Here is a 20,461-nt window from a genome sequence, read left to right as displayed (position 1 = left end):
TTCATATGTTTTTCTCTCTTTTCCTTCCTTTCTCTCTAAAGCAATCAATAAAAATATTTTTTTAATAAACTAGTTCCTGAAATAGTGAAAGGTCAGATTAGAGATCCTTGTGTAAATTAGGAAACTATGAATAGCATTATATTGGAAACAAAACAAAATAGAACATGGTGTTCAGAGACAGACAGTGAACATATTCATCTATTTGTCTCAACCTTGATTTTGGGCACAGAAGAAAAAAAAAAATCTCTTTAATAGTTCCTTACCACAAGCATGTACCCATACAGGCAGGCTTAAAGCCAGAATTCATGCCATATGTTGGCCAAAAAAACTTAATCAAAACATCACCCCTAGGTACCTGGCATGAACTAATGTAAATCTTCTCTGGAGGAACACATTTTAAATATAGGTTTCAAACATTTCCTCCAGAGATGGATCCCCAAAACATGACCTCATAATCAAAAATCACAGAACACACAAGGAAAGCAGCCAACAAGAATATGAGCCAGTAGAATAAAAAACAGCAAACTAACTATAGATATTGGAATTATCAGAAATTCAAATATGAGAAAAAGAGTTCAAGAGGTATGGGGAATAGCTACAGAAGGCCACATTTATGCAAAATCAGTGAAGGAATTGTGAGAACTGAAGAGAACTTATAAGAGGGCTCACAGACAGAGCACATTGAAGAAACACATACCCAAAACATCTTCCTATGTGAACGAAACTTTTTTGTTTATTATTTGTTTACTCTACCTGGTGTCCCCTACCCCAAAAGTGCATAATATTTGTATAAATGAGTCTTGTATTTTTGAAATTGAAATATTCTTTTTTTTTTTTTTGTCACCTGAGGATATGTTTTTGTTTTCATTGAATCTGGAGAGAGAGAGAGAAAAAAAAAATTTACCAGTTCCCTCCTGTATGTGCCCTGACCAAGGATCGAACCCAAAACCTGGATATGTGCCCTGACCAAGAATTAAATCTGAGACCCTTCAATGCATGGAACACACTAACCATTTAGCCACACCAGTCAGGGAAAACCAGAAATATTCTTAAAGAGTTCAGAATACATCATTTACTTTTTGGAGGTGAATTTTTCCCACCAACGTGGCTCCTCTCCTAATTTCAAAGAAAGCTAAGAGTGGACAATCTGCAGAGTTACTGTATATTAATGGTGTCTAAGAGTACTAGGTCAAAGGTCACTGGAGAAAGAGCAAGAAAAGTAGCATCCCAGAAAGATGGACAGATAGTTCTGTAATTGAAGATAGCTATTCTTATCTGGTCTGAAAACAAACAGGAAGAAGATATTAGGGTACACTATATAAAATATATATGCTTTTGTTATTTAACTGATTTGCATAGTCTATTTTTAATTTTTCAAATTTCTTTTGTGAAAATAATAACATATTTCCCATTTGTAAGGACATGAACTTAAAGCACTAGTCAAATAAATGGCTGTTTCTGGAAATGGTTGTTGTCTTTCAAGTTTTACATAGAAAAAAAATCCTCTAAGTATCTATATATATAAAAGCCTAAACAACCATTATGACCGGTTGACCCTAACTGATCTTCTGGTCGCTATGACTCACACTGACCACCAGGGGCAGACACTCAATGCAAGAGCTGCCCCCTGGTGGTCAGTGTGCTCCCACACCCAACCTCCTGCTGCTGGCCAACCTCCTGTGGTCCCTCCCCCAGGCCAGCCACCCCGATCTGCCCCGATTGGCCCTGATCCAAACTGGGCGAGACAGCCCCAATCAGCCCTGATCGATGGCCAGGCCAAGGAACCCCACCCATTCATGAATTCATGCACTGGGCCTCTAGTCTGTGATAACAGTTGAACATGGAAAGTCACTCCAGTGACATAAAACATATCTACTTCAATAAATTTCAGGGAAGGAACTATTTCTACCAAACTATAGAATTACTTCTATCGAAAAATTATTAATTTCTAAAAATTAAATCCACATGTAATGTCAGAGAACAAAGTATGTTTTAAGGGCAAGTGACTGAATTTAATATGATCTAAAGCAAATACTGCTTACAAAGATCTGAGTTAATCACACTTACATTTAATTCAATTTAGTATTAAAAGTGAATGGATAAGGAGGTTTTTAAAAAGGCCTTTTAAAAGGAAAAAAAAAAACACTTGAAATTAAAATATTAACCTGATTCTTAATAGGTATTTTACTAATAAATTAAAATAATAAATGTCCTTGCTCCATTTAAAATCACTACATTTTAAATATCAACAAAACAGTGTTACTTAAACTGTAAACAGAACCTATTAGTGGGGTCAACCAACATTTTTACTTAATGAAAGAGCATAGAGTATCTCGCACATTTTAATGGCAAGAATATTTTATAAAATTCTTGTTTCAGTTGTGTGTGAATGCAGGTTGGGGGAAATTATGTAAAATTTACATCTGTGTGTCACAATGGAAACATGTATGAATGTCACTAGTATAAAGTTTTAGGAATTAGTCAAGAGGCTAATTTAGGAGGGCAAGTGTGAGTTCCTACAGTTCTCCAATTGCCAAGTACTAGAGAACCAGTAGGGAGAGGAGCAAGGAGAAAAATGTCACAAGCTGTATTCAAGGTGGGAACTTTGTCACAAAGAAATGAAGCAAGAGCACAATATTATACACAGGGTCTAAGGAACAAGAGGGCCAGCTGAAATATGACAAGACTGAGTTACTGTCCCTACATCAAGACAGCTATCCAGAAATGGCCCCACAGTCGGGGTAATGAATGAATGAGCCAAAGAGGCAAGGATCCACTTGGCTTCCCTCAAAGGGATGTCTCAGATTTTCTCCAACGTCCTCTGATCACCTCCCAACCTTGCCTTTCTTGGCCCATGGAAGTGATGCAGAGTATTAATTACCCTAGAAATGGCATACGATCTGTTTTTCAGAACGCTCCTATATATATATATCATCTATATGTGATCGCATTTAAAAGTGATAAATCCCTGCTAGGCAGAGCAGGGGATATCAATCACACTCATGATGACACTGAAGCAGCGGCGTTCTTGGCACCGGCTGTGTCGGCGCTCAGCCTGGAGATTCCCAATGCCTCTCCAAACAGCTGCTGCTGCAATACAGCTAATAACCATTTAGTGCTGCCTCCCAGAGAGAACAACCTGCCACCAGATGACTGCATACACAGGGCTATTCAATTTCATGTCAATTTATCACACAATGCCATGATCAGAAGCAAATTCTTAGTTTAAGTAAAAAGAAAACGAATTCAATGAATTATCACATAGGAATAATTACTGGATAGACAACACACATCTTCCCTGTTATGAATGATAGTTGAAAAGCAATTAATGTAATCCGTGTTATCAATAGACTAAAAAAGAAAAATCATGTGATAATCTCAATAAATTCATGAAAATACTTGAAAAAGTTTAATATTTATTCAAGATAAGAACACTTTCCCCTAAAGTGAGAATAAAAGTAAGCTTCCTCGCTTGATGACAGGCATGTATTAAAAGAACTAAATAACATCATACTTAATGGTAAAAAAAAGTGAAGACATTCCTCCCAGAACAGGAAAAAGGCACGGAACTTCACTCTCATCACTCCTATTCATCATATTGGCAGTGTTAGCCAGTGCGAAAAGGCAAGAGGAAGAAATAAAATTCATACAGATCAGAGTGGAAGATTAAAATTTCCTGTATTCACAGATGATTGTATATGTAAAAACGTCAAAAATCCTGAAAAATCTACTAGAAATAATATAAGTTATTTTGGCAGCTTTGTAGGAAATATGGTGAATATACAAAATTAATTTTAATATACTATCAATTAACATTTAGAAATTGAGATATTAAAAACCATTCATATACAGAGTATGTGTTTATTATAATACATTTCATTTTCAAAATTAAGTTATCAGCTGTTAAAGAGTGTATACATTTTTGGGGACACCTTATATGTGTCAAATTTATCAAATTATCCACTTAAAATATGTTGCATTATATCTAAATTATACCATAATAAAATTGTTTTTTAAAAGAAGATGGTTCCTGACTACACTTGTGGTAGTGATCCCAAGGTACTAAATAAAATAAAGGTGGAGGAGAACCAAGATGGCGGCAAAGTTAAACAAATGAACTGCGCCGCACACAGCAATTTCAAAAATACAACTAGAGGACAGAGTGTCTGCCACCCAGAACCACAGGAGAGCTGGCTGAATGGTGGATTTACAACTAAGAGGGAAGAGGAAAGAGCAAACTCGGAGGGGCTGAGGTGCGGAGGCGCGTGGGTTGGGCTGGTGGCGGGGGAAGGGACGTGCGGCTTTTTTTTCCAACCCGAAGGGAGATAAGCTCCCCATCACTCTGAAATCCAGTTTCTGGGAACACGCGGGGGACCCAGACACCTACGCAGAGAAGCTGGACTCTCGGCCATTGTGTCGGAAAGTGAGAGTGACTTTCTTGCAGAGGTGTGCCCAGCAATCAGTGTTTACTGCGCTGGAGCATGGGACGCGGGGACTTGGAAACACAGAAAGGTAGAAAAGGCAGACTTGCAGCCATTGCTGTTTGCCACGCCCTAGCCTAGTGACGCCCTGAGACCCCGCCCTGCCCTGAGACCCGCCCCGCACATCCTACAAACCCGCCCAGGCTCCAAACAGTGGCTTTTGCATATAAATGGCCTGCTCTGTGTCAGCTTAACCAAATAAACTGCAGTTCCAGTCAGACTGCTCCAAAACCACTCAAGCAGGAGGAGAAAACTGCAGTTTTTGCTGTTGTAACTCCTGCTGAGTGGCCTCAGACAGTAGCTGACCTGCACCCCATTAGAGACCCAGAAACGAGGGCATCTAGTGGTCGGTGTGAGATGACACCAGATTTCAACCACTCGCATAAGGGACACATTCAAGAGGCAGACTCAGTGAGCGCCAAAGCCTTACTGGAACAAGTCCCGGCCCATAAACGTGTCTCCTGCACAGCAACTCTTCCTTTATAGATACAGCGGGTCCTCACAGCCAATTGGCCTGGAGGAAAATTCCTCCCAGTGACACCAACAACAATCAAGACTTAACTACACAAAGGAGGACCAAGATGGAGGCATAGGGCTGACGCCTGATTGTTGCCTACCACAACAATTTTGAAACTACAACGGGAAAACAGAGCAGACACCATCCAGAACCACTGGAGGGCTGGCTGAGCAGATGCTCTACAACTAGAATAAAAGAGAGGGGTACGCGGGATGATGCTGATGCCAGTCAGCCAAAGATCACACTTTAAGAACTACGGCTCTGGCGACACAATGGCGGCCTGGAACGTGCTCGACGCAGTTCCCCCGGCAGTCTCCGGCTGAGGGGACGGCTCCACTCGCTGCCGAGCATGAACAGACGAGCCCCTGGGAGACATGGGGTGGGAGACCCCGTGCTTGCTGACCTCCGAGTCCTTCGAGAATCTCAGCGCCCCAGAAGCGGCCAGGTGCACATGCCCGGCAACCGGCCGCCGCTGCAGACCCGAGCGCCGACGCAGTGACCCCAGACCAGCCCGCCACCGTGCACCAGAGCTTCGCCGAGCCCGCTGCCCAGCGAGTTCCGCAGCAGCCGCCCCGGAGCTTTGAGAAAATGGTTGGAGGAATTGCTGAGAAGGAATTGACAGATGAGAGTTGGGATCGGGAAGATGAGGCCCCGCTGGGTCCAGGATCCAGGAGCGCTCGCCCTGCGACTGGTCACCGCTGCAGACCCCAGTTCGGCCGCTACGACCTCGGACCAGCCCTCCACCGTGCACCGGGCGCACCGGAGCTTCGCCGAGCCCGCCAACGAATTCCGCGGCAGCCGCCCCGGAGCTTTGAGAAAATGGCCAAAGGAATTGCTGAGAGGGAATTGACCGACAGGAATTGGGATCAAGAAGACGAAGCCCGGCTGGGTCCCGGGTCCGGGTGAGGCCGCGCGCCCCTGGGTCCGGGCGAGGCTGGGACCTGGGTCAGGGTGAGGCTGAGTCCCGGGTCCAGGTGAAGCTGCGCGCCCCTGGGTCCGGGCAAGGCCCGCGCCCCTGGATCCGGGTGAGGCCACACGCCCCTGGGTCCGGGTGAGGCTGGGTCCTGGGTCCGGGCGAGGCTGCGCGCCCCTGGGCCCGGTGAGGCCACACGCCCCTGGGTCTGGGGGAGGCCTCACGCCCCTGGGTCTGGGTAAGGCTGGGTCCCAGATCCGGGTGAGGCTGGGTTCCGGGTCCGGGTGAGGCCGCGCCCCTGGGTCCGGGAGAGGCCACGTGCCCCGGGGTCCAGATGAGGCTGGGTCCCGGGCCCGGGTGAGGCCGTGCGCCCTTGGGTCCGGGTAAGGCCATGCGCTCCTGGGTCCGGGTGAGGCCACGCACCCCTGGGTCCAGGTGTAGCTGGATCCCGGGTCCGGATGAGGCTGTGTGCCCCTGGATCCGGGTGAGGCTGGGTCCCGGGTCCGGGTGAGGCCGCGCGCCCCCGGGTCCGGGCAAGGCAGCGCACCCCTGGGTCCCGGTGAAGCTGGATCCCGGGTCCAGGTGAGGCCGTGCGCCCCTGGATCCGGGTGAGACCACGTGCCCCTGGGTCCGGGTGAGGCCACGCGCCCCTGGGTCCAGGTGTAGCTGGATCCCAGGTCCGGGTGAGGCCATGTGCCCCTGCATCCAGGTGAAGGTGGATCCCGGGTCCGGGTGAGGCCGTGCGCCCCTGGATCCGGGCGAGGCTGGGTCGTGGGTTCGGGTGAGACCACGCCCCTGGGTCCGGGAGAGGCCACGTGCCCCTGCGTCCAGGTGAAGGTGGATCCCGGGTCCGGGTGAGGCCGTGCGCCCCTGGATCCGGGCGAGGCTGGGTCGTGGGTTCGGGTGAGACCACGCCCCTGGGACCGGGAGAGGCCACATGCCCCTGGGTCCGGATGAGGCTGGGTTCCGGGCCTGGGTGAGGCCACGCGCCCCTGGGTCCGGGTAAGGCCACGCGCCCCTGAGTCCGGGTGAAGCCGTGCCCCTGGGTCCGGGCGAGACCAAACCAGAGGGAGTCGGACCTGCATTACCACCATTTGTCCACCATCCAGAGCTGAAAAGTCAGTACACATGTACACATAAGGAACTGGTGGACATTGAAATTGGGTCTCAAAAGAACTGTTGGTCCAGAAAGAAATTCACTACAGACTGATTCATTTGCCTGTCAGCATAACTATTATTGCTCATCTCACATTAGGTTCTTATAAGTATACTAGGAGCCGTTGCACGAAGTTTCGTGCAATAGACTTTTCCTTCACCTGGCTGCCGGCACCAGTTTTCCGCCAGCAGCAGTTTTCCTCTGGCCACCCGCCGATCAGAGCGCCTCCCGCCAGCACGATCGGCCACCCCGAGAGGAACTCCGATCGGGAGGCGCTCCGATCGGCGGGTGGCCAGAGGAAAACTGCTGCTGGCGGAAAACTGGTGCCAGCAGCCACGCAATCGGCCACCCCAAGTTCCGCCACCAGCGTCTTCCGCAGCTCCGGCCTAAGCAGCGCCGGCCGTTTAAGCCAGCGGGAGGAGCGGGGGTCGGGGACTCGAGAGTCCCCGACCCCGGCTCCTACCGCCAGCCAATTGGCCACCCTGAGTCCCGCCCCCCGTGCCTCCAGCTGGCCCAATCGTGGGCGTAGCGGAGTGATGGTAATTTGCATATTACCATTTTATTAGGTATGATTTCTAGTAACACATGATCTCATTCATCTAGGGGAAATGATGAACAACATAGACTGATGAACAAGAACAGACCCAGAAACAAGGAGGCATCGATCGGACTGTCGGGCCTCAGAGGGAGGGTAGGGGAAGGTGGGGGGAGGGGGGAGAGATCAACCAAAGGACTTGTGTGCATGCATACGAGCCTAACCAATGGTTAAGGACAACAGGGGGGTGGGGGCATCCATGGGGAGGGGTGTGGGATGGGAATGGGGGGATGAGGACAAATATGTGACACCTTAATAAATAAAGAAAATAAAAGTAAATAAATAAATAAAGGTTATTCAGTAAAAAAAAAGAGGGACAGCCAATTTATTTTTAAAATAGGTTAAAAGTACTAAGTAGATACTTTTCAAAAGAAGACATAAGGAAGGCCAAGAGACATATGAAAACATGCTCAAAGTCACTAATCATCAGAGAGATGCAAATCAAAACAACAAATGCAGTACCATCTCAGAATGGCTATCAACAAAAAAACAAACGACAAGTGCTGGCAAGGATGCGGAAAAAAAGGAACCCTCGTGCACTGCTGGTGGGAATGCAGACTGGTGCAGCCACAGTGAAGAACAGTATGGAGTTTCCTCAAAAAACTAAAAATGGAACTCCCATTTGACCCAGTGATCCCACTTCTAGGACTATATCCCAAGAAACTAGAAACACCAATCAGAAAGGATATATGCACCCCTATGTTCATAGCAGCACAATTTACCATAGCTAAGATTTGGAAACAGCCTAGGTGCCCATCAGCAGATGAGTGGATTAGAAAACTGTGATACATCTACACAATGGAATACTACGCTGGGGTAAAAAAGAAGCAATTCTTACCATTAGCAACAGCATGGATGGAACTGGAGAGCATTATGCTAAGTGAAATAAGCCAGTCAGAGAAAGATAAATATCACATGATCTCACTCATCTATGGGAAATAATGAACAATATAAACTGATGAACAAAAACAGATCCAGAGACAGAGAAGCATCGATCAGACTGTCAAACCTCAGAGGGAAGGTAGAGGAGGGTGGGGGTAAGGGAGAGAGATCAACCAAAGGACTTATATGCATGCATATAAGCTTAACCAATGGACACAGACAACAGGGGGGTGAGGCCATGAGTGGGGAGGTGCGGGGGAGCAATGGGGAGATAAGGACACATATGCAATACCTTAATCAATAAAGAAAATAAAATTTTTAAAGTACCATAGTGGAAATATTGATATGGTGATATACAAATGCCTAAGAGTGGATAACAGTATCTTAAAATGTTAATTTATAAGGAAGAGTATGTATCTGTATATAGACATTAACACATCAACAAGCACTTACTTCTTACTGTATTAATAAATACAGAAGAAGATTCACTAACACGACATTCTCATGTCATAAGTTAGTTTTTGGTTTGAATTGATATCCCCCAAAGTTTCACATCCCATATTGCTGATAAAATATGAGATTAAGATTTTTAGTATTTTGTAAATTGGGATAAAACATCATGACATTGGGGGAAAGCAGGAATATATCTGAAAAATAATATCTTTCTGCTACTGAATGTTTTCACATGAGTGTGGGCACATAAAGAAGCTATGCAGAAAGTACCCATAATAAAAGCTTCTGTCCCCATAGAAGTTGGAAGTCTACAATATTTTATTTTTCTCTTTTTTTTATTTTTTCTTTCCTTGATGTATATTTAAATGTCTTTCCTTTAAAATAATCCATAAAAATTTACATTTACTTTAGGTCCATTCATCACTTCCAAAAATGCAATTCACATAGACAAATTTCTTTAAAATTATAATGTGTTGTCAATGTTTTGACAGTCTTGCACAATTTTAAAAAATCAACCTCACCTAAGCGTTAGACAATTTTACCAGTCCAAAGGAAGAAAAAAAAAGAAAGAGAACTGTAAAACAGATTTTATTTAAAGAAACACAAAACAGGTTGATGTCTACTATGGGTACGATTTCCCAAGAGTAAAATTAAACTTGGAATGAACAAAGATAAACCCCTTACCTGTTGGAAGGTGCAGTGTTATGTTATTGCAGAAATCTGTGAAGCAGCACTCGGTTTTGGTAACATTGTTGGAACTATGACAGAAGACTTGAGCATTTAATTCTGGGAGAGAGACACAGGACTTGATCACCTGCTCTTTTCCATTGGTTAGCATAACTGAAGCCCAACATGCTCCTTCTGTTTGGCAGGTGAAGTTTGAAGAGTCACACAAAAGACAAACACACTTCAGTCCTGAAAAGTGTAAGGCAAGCAAAAAAGCTTTAAGATACAAAAGACATCATGCAAATTCGTTCCATCAAACCTAAGTGTAGAAACCCAATCTTAATGAAAATTGAGGGAGGGATTAAATAAACAGCACCAGATAGACATGTGCTGAACACATTAACGCTCTCTGTCAGGTGTTTGGTTTAAACAGGTTGCCCAATCATCATTTACTTTGTTTGGATTCTTGTGAATTTATTGCTATTATATTTTAAAACAATTTTCTCATCCATGGTCTGTCTAAATCCCTTCTTCTTAAGCTTAATCAGCTCATTCCTAAATCAATAGCGCCTATGAAACACTAGGATACAGTAACACAGCAACCAAGAGGGGCCTGTCTGGCATCACTTGTGGAACATTCAAGTGTGATCACAGCAGCTGTGTAACCAAACGGCACAGTTTATTCTGTTCACTTACTCTTTCTCCTGTAATCTTTTAAGTGAATGTGCTAAATACAAACCTAACCGTCGATATTTACAGCTAAAAAAAAAAATAGTGAGAGTCTCTACAAGTATATTTTGTAACATTTAACATGATTGTTATTCTCCTAGTTAACTTTAAGGCACTGATGAGCCATTATACTTCCCCCTCTTCACTAAAGAATACATCTTAGAATGAGTCATTTGAACAAACACTATGACCTTCAGGCACTTTTCTTTAATGAACACATCTATTCAATAAAGCAAAACACATCAATTATAGAATTTCATATATCTATGCAATAAAACTTTCAAAAAAACTACATTTTGCTAAATTAATTTGTTCACTTCACAGATTTCCTCCACATTCCCCTCTTCACATGAGCGCGCGTGCGCGTGCACACACACACACACACACACACAAACACACACACACATGCACACATACACAGTAACTCACATGGTCCAAGTAATGCAGTACTTGTGTTCTGATGTAAAATATCTGTCAGCCAGAAAAGTCCAGTGGTGGTGAGCAATTTATTTAAATTTTATTAGTCCCATTGTTTTCAAATAATACAATACTGAATAAGCCTTTTGTATTTTTACTTTAATAAACTTTTTTAAAAAAATTATAACTGCCCCCAACAATTATCTGACTATCCAAACTTCTACAATGCAATCATTTTTACTCAAATGAAAGTCTTTAAATTACTAATTGGTCAATTTGGAGCTGAGTTTATACCTATAAAATATTCAATACATAAATAGCAACTAATATACTCAACTTCAACTACCAATATAAGAGCAAATATGGATAATATTCCTAAATAAGAGGGTGAGTAAGGAAGAAAAAATTACATAGTGATTAATAGAAATTATATCTTCATTTGATAATTTTTCTTGACTAGTAGAATATCATCCCCATAAGTATTTTTATTTCTATGTGCTAAGAGAAATACAAACATAAAATAAAATACTATTTTGTTAACAACTTTGGACCAAGCATAATGGCTCATTCTTCTATTTATTCCAATGGTGATCAATTTAAATGTACTCTGTTGGGCGGGGGCGGGCTGGAGGGGGTCAATGGGGGGAAGGGGACATATGTAATACTTTCATCAATAAAGAATTATTTTTTAAAATGGTGAGGGGAAGAGGGCAGATGAGAAAAGGACATGAATAAAGTAGATATACTTTTAACTTTTTTAATAAGATAAATGTACTCTGTTGTTGATATTTGTGTGCTATGGTGGAACTTTATCATCTAGATTTGTTGGTATTCAGTAGAACTAGATATATAAAATCTAAGTGATTTGAGTTTTAAGGCACTTTCTTTGCATAGAATGAGGATCCATCCACCCAGGTGTCTTCTGAAAGTGAAATCTCTCTAGCATCTTCCAATTCCAACCTCAAGGCCTTCAAATCCTAGTTACACTAGCTTTGTATTCTTGGGCATTACTTGGCCCCTCTGTGCTTCCATTTCTTTATATGAAAGAAAAGAAAAATATACTTCTTTATAGTGTTGTTATGAAGAATAAATTAGTTTACCTATGTAAAGTCCTTAGAACAGTGCCTGGTACATAGAAAGTACTATTTAATTATTAGTGAATATGTATTTTTTCCTACTGAAGGAGATGAAGCTAGTTGTCCTATGCAAATAATCAAAATATATTTGTAATCCATAAAGGAATGGCTGAAATAACTAGGGTGCACAGACCATTTCAAAGGCATAACAAGGAAATATATCTTTTTCTGCTCTGCTCAGTGAGTTCAATGTTCTCATTCTTTTCTTTGTTCATGCTAGAACCTAGACAGTCCCAGAGCAGGGTGGTGTCTGGTGATGGTCCAGATAAAGGTCAGGAAAAGATGAAGGTTCCAGTCCCAGATCGGTCACTCACAGGCTGATTGACTTTGGAGAAGATGTTTAATTTCATGGGCTCTCACTGCCTTCCTCTAAAAATGAGAAATAAACGGGGAGGCAGTGGATCCTGAAATCTTGAAGTCTCATATGGTACCAGCATTTTATGACTTTATAAATTTAAAATTTACGGATTTTCACAATTACAAAATAAGGAACATTTTTATTTATTTAAAGAAACTGACTCTACTCTGTTTATTCTTCAATCTCATATTTTTAGGGGCTGAAGTTGAGATTATAAATCTCCTGACACACAATCTCAATCTATTTGTTACTAGACACCTCATCAGAGCCTCCTTGAATTTTCTATTTCCAGGAGAAGCCTAACCTGGAAACCAAGGCAATTAAGGAATATGGACCCACTGAGTGAACACAACCGTAATGTACTCAACAATCAGACATATGCTAGTTTCTCATGTGTTTATCACTGCGTATAATTCCCAGTGCAACTGTGGGTGTTACCTGTCACTATCTCCATTTTATAGATAATGAAATGAGGCTCAAAAAGATCAAGTGAATTAATGTGGTCGTTAGACTACTCAAGCAATGTTGCTTCTATTTTACTAAAGCTGATTTTTTTAAAAATGGGGACAGAAACCATTCTCCCATCTCACCAGTTTCTCGTGAATGTGAATAAAATGTAATGCTATTCAGCAGAAGAAAATTAATAATCAACTTAATAATTGAGATTTTGATCTGCATTGTCCCAATTACCTTTTAAAACATTTAATATGTTTAAAACAATTCTACCTACCTATTTTCTGAGGAGACAGGTGGTCCAATAAAAGTCAATAGCATGGGCCTTGCATCAAGCACAAAGAACCTTATCTTTCAGGTTATCTGAGTTTTGTAATAAGTATAAGCTTCTAGGTACCTAACCTGATACTTTTTCTTCAAAGCAGTACTAGCTCCTTAGAAAACGATTGCATAATAGTTCTCATCAATGAATAACATGGATACTCACTGACTAAGAGGCTATAAAATTACCTTCATTTAAAGTGAAAGGAATAAATCAGAAGAATAATATAGGTCCAGGTTATATAGTTAAGAGGTAGTAAATGACACCTTACTTGAATGCTGCACAATGGAATACACTGACATAACTGAGAATTTGTTGATGATAACAGCAGCAAACATCTGCTAAATGTTCTCATTTATTTCAGGTCAATTGGCAGTACTGTAGCACTGACAGAGAACAAAAAGCAAATTACAAGAGCCTAAGATGTATATCTAACATACAGCTCATTCAGTCTTGCAATTTTTCTTTCCCAACAATCCACAACATGGTCACATTTGGTATACAATTAAACCATATTTATGCCAACCATCCTCAACATAGAACCTTTGTGTTGCCAATAAAAATATAAGTTGCCATTAGTGATTAGACTTAAGCTTTCATAGTTTGTTTGTTGTTGTGTGGGTTTTTTTTTAAAACTGCTGTTAAATGAGTCAATTATACTAGAATATTCCATGACAGGATAAATCCTGTTACTAGCAGACTAGTCCGGCCCTATGTTTCTTTATTTTATACTTTCCCGTTATACTCTCCTTGAGTCATATGGAAGGAGATAGCAAATGAAATTGAAGAAGAAGGTAATTACCCATAATAAGGAGGTCTATTGGATTTTTCTCCACAAGGAAGACTGCACTTTCCCTGTGTCTCCTCCCATCCCTTTAATTATCCTCTTTCCCCCTTTCTGTCAATTAGTCTGTAAAAGCCAAGACATCTGTTACCCTCAAGACATCTGTTACCCGCATGAAACCAATGGATGTGCACATTTCTAATCAACCAGAAAATAACTTTTTGTCCATGTTTACAGGTGATGGCAAGCACACGCTAGTGTCCAGAAATGTGAAAACTATCACACTACAAAAAATAAACCAAAGTGATCAAATGTTTCTTGAGAAATAATCATTGTTTTGAATTAGATACAATTTGCAATAAGTTGGTTTTATATTTCCTAGGTTTTCTCCATTTTGGGTCTCTATAATAAAATAACTATTAACCAGTGTGTTATGTAAATTTCTGACACATACCCGTTCCTCTTTTCCAAACATTAGTTAATTCAATATTCCAAATTTTATTTTTATTTTTTAAATATATATTTTTAAAATTTATTTCAGAGAGAGGAAGGGAGAGGAAGAGAGGGATAGAAACATCAATGATGAGAGAGATTCATTGATTGGCTGCCTACTGCATGAACCCCTACTGTGAATCGAGCCTGCAACCCAGGCATGTGCTCTGACCCTGGGAATTGAACGGTGACCTCCTGGTTCATAGTTCACATGACACTTAACCACTGAGCTATACTGGCCAGGCCAATATTCCTAATTTTAGAACAGGCTACCGAACATGAAATATTTTTTTAAATTTCAGAACACTCTATAGTTTGACCTGATGAATATGTAATATTCATCATTTGCAGGCTTCTGAATTAAATATATATATATATAACTCAATCTCATCAGTGTGCTGAATCTTTAAATATGGCAACAGGAAAGAAGCCAATACAATACTAATAATTGTGACTGTGAGGTAGTGCCAGACAGGAGCAAAGAAAATCAGGCAAAGATTTTCTTTTCCTTTTCTGTTCCTTTTCAGAACTTTGTTTTCTTGTCATGCGAATATTTAAAAGCATTTTTCTTTCTTATTAGTAAGGAAAAGTAGAGTAGAGGAAGAAAGCATTAATATATGGGCAATATAAATGCAAACTTTTGGATCAAATGAGCTTTCAATAGATACTCGACTTTTAGAAATTCTATTTGCCAGGCTGTACCCAAGGAAATTCAGAATTCCTAAAATACAGGAGGAATATACGCAGAACAAAGGTAAAGTGTCCCTTTAAGCAAAGTGGCAGTTATGTTTCCTGTTCAAGAAAGCCTCAACTTTCTAGCTGAGGAGGGATGGGTCCACCCTCACTGGATTCTGCCCAGGAGAACTTTCACTTCCAGCACAGGGCTTTGTTTAGAGAGGTCCTAGCATGTTTTGAAGAACAGCACTAGCATTCTGAATGTCCTCAGTTCCAAAGCAGCCCTAAATAAAACCTGAGTTTTCAGCCCCCCTCTACCAGGAACCACGTAAGGCTTCAGGCAAGTTTCTCAACCTCAACATCTTACTAGTAGATTCCTCTCCTAAAATATTACGATGTCAGGACATAGATGAAAAGATTTCTAAAGACCCCTCCAGTTTTATAGCCCTCTGCTGCTCTGAGCTCGCATCCCAATTCTTTATATAAGTAACATTAGGGTTATCTTATCCATGATAGATAAAAAGAGGGCGTTGAGTTTACAAATATGAGCATCCAAGAAGGACAGGTCTGTACCCAAATTCATGCACTGTTATTTCAATGAAATTTCTGCAGTGGATAATAAGATGATTTTTCTTGTCCTATATTTATCATATGAGAATCTAATGTTCTTTTCAATACCAGTACGATATTTTGAGGAGGTGGAGGGAAAGTTCAGAGCCTTTCTTAGTTGGGTTAGACATCCAGACTCTGGCCTGATCCCTCAATCACAATACACACATGATCACAACTTTAACTTTGTAGTCATGTAAGGAAGGGAAAAAAAAAAAACTATTTGGGGTCTCCCATCTGGAGCATCATGTCAAAAAAATAAATAAATAAATAAAAATAAAAAAACAGTGTCCCTTATCACAGGACACATTTCTTCTGCTATCCTCCCATATAATTCTCATGGAATTTGAGAAGGTATTTTCTTTTCTTACATTGGCAGCGTAAGTGATGTCTCATCAAACTGTTCCCTCGGTCTTGAGACATTTTATTGTCTCCTGCTTGGGAGAAGAGTGATACTCAATGGATTCCAATTACATTTAGAATAAAACAAAATCCATAATTGTTATTATGACCTAATAGGCTAGTAAGTCTGGGTTCTTCCTACTTCTCAAACCCAATTCTTATATCTCAGGCCCCAGGCACACTGGTCTCTTTTGTAGCTTTAAATAACATGTTCTCTCCCCCTCACAGCCCTTGCTCTTCTTTCCCTTCCAATTCTTCAGGTCTCAGCTCCAATGACATCACCTAAGACAAACCTCCACACACTCCCCTGGACAAATGATCTCCTTCTCCCCAACCTTTCTGGTTCTTATTGCAATCTGTAATTAGTTATTTACTATTTACTATTTCGGCCCCACTAAAACGAAAACGGAACTTTCCAGTCTTACCTACCATTATATCCTCAACACCTAGAGTAGGATATGGCCTATGAGAACTGCTAAGTACAAAGGAATGAAAAATAGCCAAATTCATAAAATGACTCAAAACCCTATAATATTCTCATTGTGTTATGTTTTCTTTCAGTGTATTTTTCCTATAGCAGTTTTTTATAGTCAAATTCCACCTACAAACAAAGTTTTAAGTGTTGTTTTTTTTTATTCTGTCAGCATTACGTCATGAGCTTTATAAGCTCTTCTTTATAGTTATTTGATGGCATTTATAGTTTAGAACATTAGCTTAAATGATGGCTTATAGAATTTCCTTACTCTTAGGCACTTCAGTTCTTTCCAGTTTTTGCAATTAAATAACACTCTGTTGAATATCTTTGTGGATTAATCTTTAACCAAGTTAATTTTCTAGGCTAGAGTCCCAGAATTGTAATGATAACATCAGACATTCTTGATAGGCGTTGTCAAAGGGCTTTCCAGAAAAGTTGTACCAATTAAGATTTCCACTGGCCTTGTATGAAAGTACCCATTTCACAATACACTTGTCAGCATTAGTCTCACTAAAATCTTAATAATATGACAGATGGAAGTTGCATCATATTTTAATTTGCATTTCCCTACTAATGGGGTTGAATTTTTTGTTTTTCAAATATTTCCTTTGGATTTCCTCTTGGGTAAATTTTTTATCCATGCCATTTATCTTTTGTATGAACTTTAAATTTATTCTTTTCAGCTTGAAAGAGCTCTTTATAAAGACATAAGTCCTTTGTCATATGTGTTACATATAACTTATCCCACTTTCATATTTATATGTTTTTTTCTAACGTACCACACTCATTGTTTTTGAAAAAGAAACACACATACACACACAAAAAAATCTGTTTGCAAATATTTCCTCTTGATTCCCAGTCTTTTAGTTAGCACTTTCTTCTCTTGCCTTCAAACTTGGCAAACCCACACCCAGATATTTTCTAAATGTTCAATATTTTCTTCCACTGTTAACCCTTAAATTCACAAATAATTTGATTGTGGTGCAAGATAATACACAATCTCTTTGACAGGTGGTAAATGAATTACTTTATGGTAAAGTTCCAGATGTTAAAAATTATTTTTTAAATCATTATTCATAGAATGTTACAATTTTAAAGAATTTGCATCAGGGAAATGAAAATCAAAACCACAATGAGATCATTTCACACCTTTTTTAATTGCTATTATCAAAAACACAAAAAATAATAAGTGTTGGCAAAGATATGGAGAACAGGGAACTCTTGCGCACTGTTAGTGAAAACGTACTTATATTAGGGCAATCACTATGGAAAACAGTATGGAGGCTCCCCCCAAAATTAGAAATAGAACTATCATAGGATCCAGTAATTCCTCTTCTGAGTATTTATCTGAAGAAAACAAACTCACTAACTTGAAAAGATATATCCACCCGCATATTCACTAAAGCATTATTTACAATATCCAAGATATGGAAACAACCTAAGTGTCTGTCCATGGATGACTGGATGAATGGATAAAGTAAATGTGGCAGGGTAGTCCTCCGTAATGTGTGGGGAAAACATTTCAAGGCCACCAATGGTTGCTTAAAACTACAGATAGGACCAAACCTCATAGTCGCTATGTTTTTCCTATACATACCTACCTATGATAAAGTTTAATTTATAAACTGGGTACATTAAGAGTAACAGCAATAACTAATAATGAAATATCATAACAATATACTGTAATAGAAGTGATGTAAATGTGGTCTCTCTCTCTCTCTGATAATCGAGACAGCTGCTAAGTGACTAACAAGCAGGTAGCATATACAACATGGATTTAAAACTTAATGAATTTCTGGAATTTCCACTTAATATTTTCAGACTACAGTTGACTGCAAGTAACTGAAATGCCAGAAAGTGAAATCAGATAAGGAGAGACTACTGTATTTATATATATTAGAATGTTATTCTGCCACAAAGAAAGAATGAAATCTTGCCATTTGCAACAACATGGATGAGTCTTAAAGGCATTATGAAATAAGGCTAAATGGAATTAGTCAGAGAGAAAAAATACTATACAATTTCATTTATATGTGGAATCTTAAATTTTTTATAACTATGTATGGTGATGGATGTTAACTAGACTTAAAAATATGAATAATGTGCCTGGCCAGCATGGCTCAGTGGTTGAGCATCAATCTATGAACCAGGAGGTAACAGTTTGATTCCTGGTCAGGGCATGTGCCTGGGTTGTGGGCTTGATGCCTGGGCGGAGGGGGCGGGGGGGTAGCTGATCAATGATTCTCTCTCATCATTGATGTTTCTATCTCCTGTCTCCCTTTCCCTTCCTCTCTGAAATCAATAAAAATATTTTTTAAACCATGAATATTGTATTAAAGTTCTTCAGAGAAACAGAATAAGATATAAATGGATACATACATATATATGTTTATCTCTATCTCTATACCTAGAGAGAGGTTTGTTTTAAGAAATTGGCTCACTGAATTGTGGTGGCTGACAATTCCAAAATCTGGAGGGTAGGCCAGCAGTCTATAGACCCAGGGAACAGTTGTTGTTGCAACTCTGGACACAGTTTGGAGGCAGAATTCTCTCTTCTTCAGGGGACCTCAATTTGTTTTTCTCTTAAGGCCTTCAACTGATTTGATGAGGCCCTCCAATTATGGAGTGTAATCTGTTTTATTCAAAGACTATGAATTTAAATGTTAATCTAATCCTAAAAATAACTTTGCGGCAATATCCAGACTGGTGTTTGACCAAATATCTAGTGACTATGGCCAAATTGACACATAAAATTACCATCACAAGTATTTACTACATGTCAAATACTATGATAAGAGCTAAGAAAGAAAAAGAAGGAGGAAAGCCAAAAGAACATTCCTTACAGGTGTTATTGAATTAACAAATCTATATATATAAAAGACTAAGAGTCTGTCCATCCGACCAGTAGCTATGACGCACACTGACCACCAGGGGGCAGACGCTCAATGCAGGAGCTGCCATGATGCACACTGGCCATTTAAAAGTAAATGGCACCATGAACCTGGCGCCAACAAACCAACACTTGGCTTACCCCAAGTGGGACACAGGCCCCGCCACCACCCCAGAGCAACACCCCACCAAATCGCAGCAGACACTGCCAAGACACCATGGTGCAAAATGAGGCCCACAGCCCAACCCAGCCCAGAAACGGTTGCTGTGGGTGACAGTTAATGATGTCACGTAGCAATGCCCAGCTTCCTCTCCCTAGCAACTAGCCTCCTGGGAGTTTCTTCTAGGAACCCAACTTGCTTTATAGCCAGGTACAAACATTTTACAATTTAACCAAATGTCTGTGAAGCGTTTTCCCGTGCCTCATCTCATTTGATCCTTACAGAAGTCCTAGAGTAAGTAGATAGGAGACTCGGTAGAATCCAATTTTCTTTTCATTAGCCAGAAAAAGAAGATTTAGAAGGTTTAGAAACTTGACCTGACTGAAAAGAAGTAAAAAATGGTGGAACTTGAAAATGATTTCAGGTTTTCTCACTGCGCAGAATATAGTCAAACACTGCTATAGTTAAATATTTTACCCTTTGTTCTCCCTGCATGATCTACAATAATAATCGGCTTCATGTTGATATTTATTGCTGTGTTGCTGACAATTACCTGAAAGAGAAGTTGGGGTGCTTCACTGAGATGGAAAAAGTTTAACTAAATCAGAAAGCAGGTCTAATTAAGCAAGTTTATCTATATACTAGAGGCCTGGTGCATGAATTCTTGCATGAGTGGGGTCCCTTGACATGGCTGGTGATCCATACCGATTGGGGATGTGGGAGGTTGGCCGGTCAGGGGGAGGGGCCACAGGAGGTTGGCCAGCCAGCCCTACCAGAGCGATCAGGGCCAGTCGGCAGGGGAAGGGACCGCGGGAGGTTGGACGGCTGCAGGAGGTTGGCTGTGGGAGTGCACTGACTACCAGGAAGCAGCTTCTGCATTGAGCATCTGCCCCCTG

General features: G+C 40.8%; 1 protein-coding gene across 1 annotated transcript in view; it reads right to left on the bottom strand.

The window, feature by feature from the left end:
* ACVR1C (activin A receptor type 1C) overlaps window positions 1-20,461 on the bottom strand; it is a 79,693-nt gene that overhangs the window by 33,337 nt on the left and 25,895 nt on the right. The window contains exon 2 of the mRNA XM_079781830.1: window positions 9,682-9,912. Within this exon, the coding sequence (XP_079637956.1) occupies window positions 9,682-9,912 (231 nt within the window). The remainder of the gene's footprint in view (window positions 1-9,681; window positions 9,913-20,461) is intronic.

Source organism: Cnephaeus nilssonii (genome assembly GCF_951640355.1).
Source record: "Cnephaeus nilssonii genome assembly, chromosome: 10".
Taxonomy (NCBI): domain Eukaryota; kingdom Metazoa; phylum Chordata; class Mammalia; order Chiroptera; family Vespertilionidae; genus Cnephaeus; species Cnephaeus nilssonii.
Note: the sequence above shows the minus strand (reverse complement) of the source record. Positions and strands in the feature narration are given on the sequence as shown.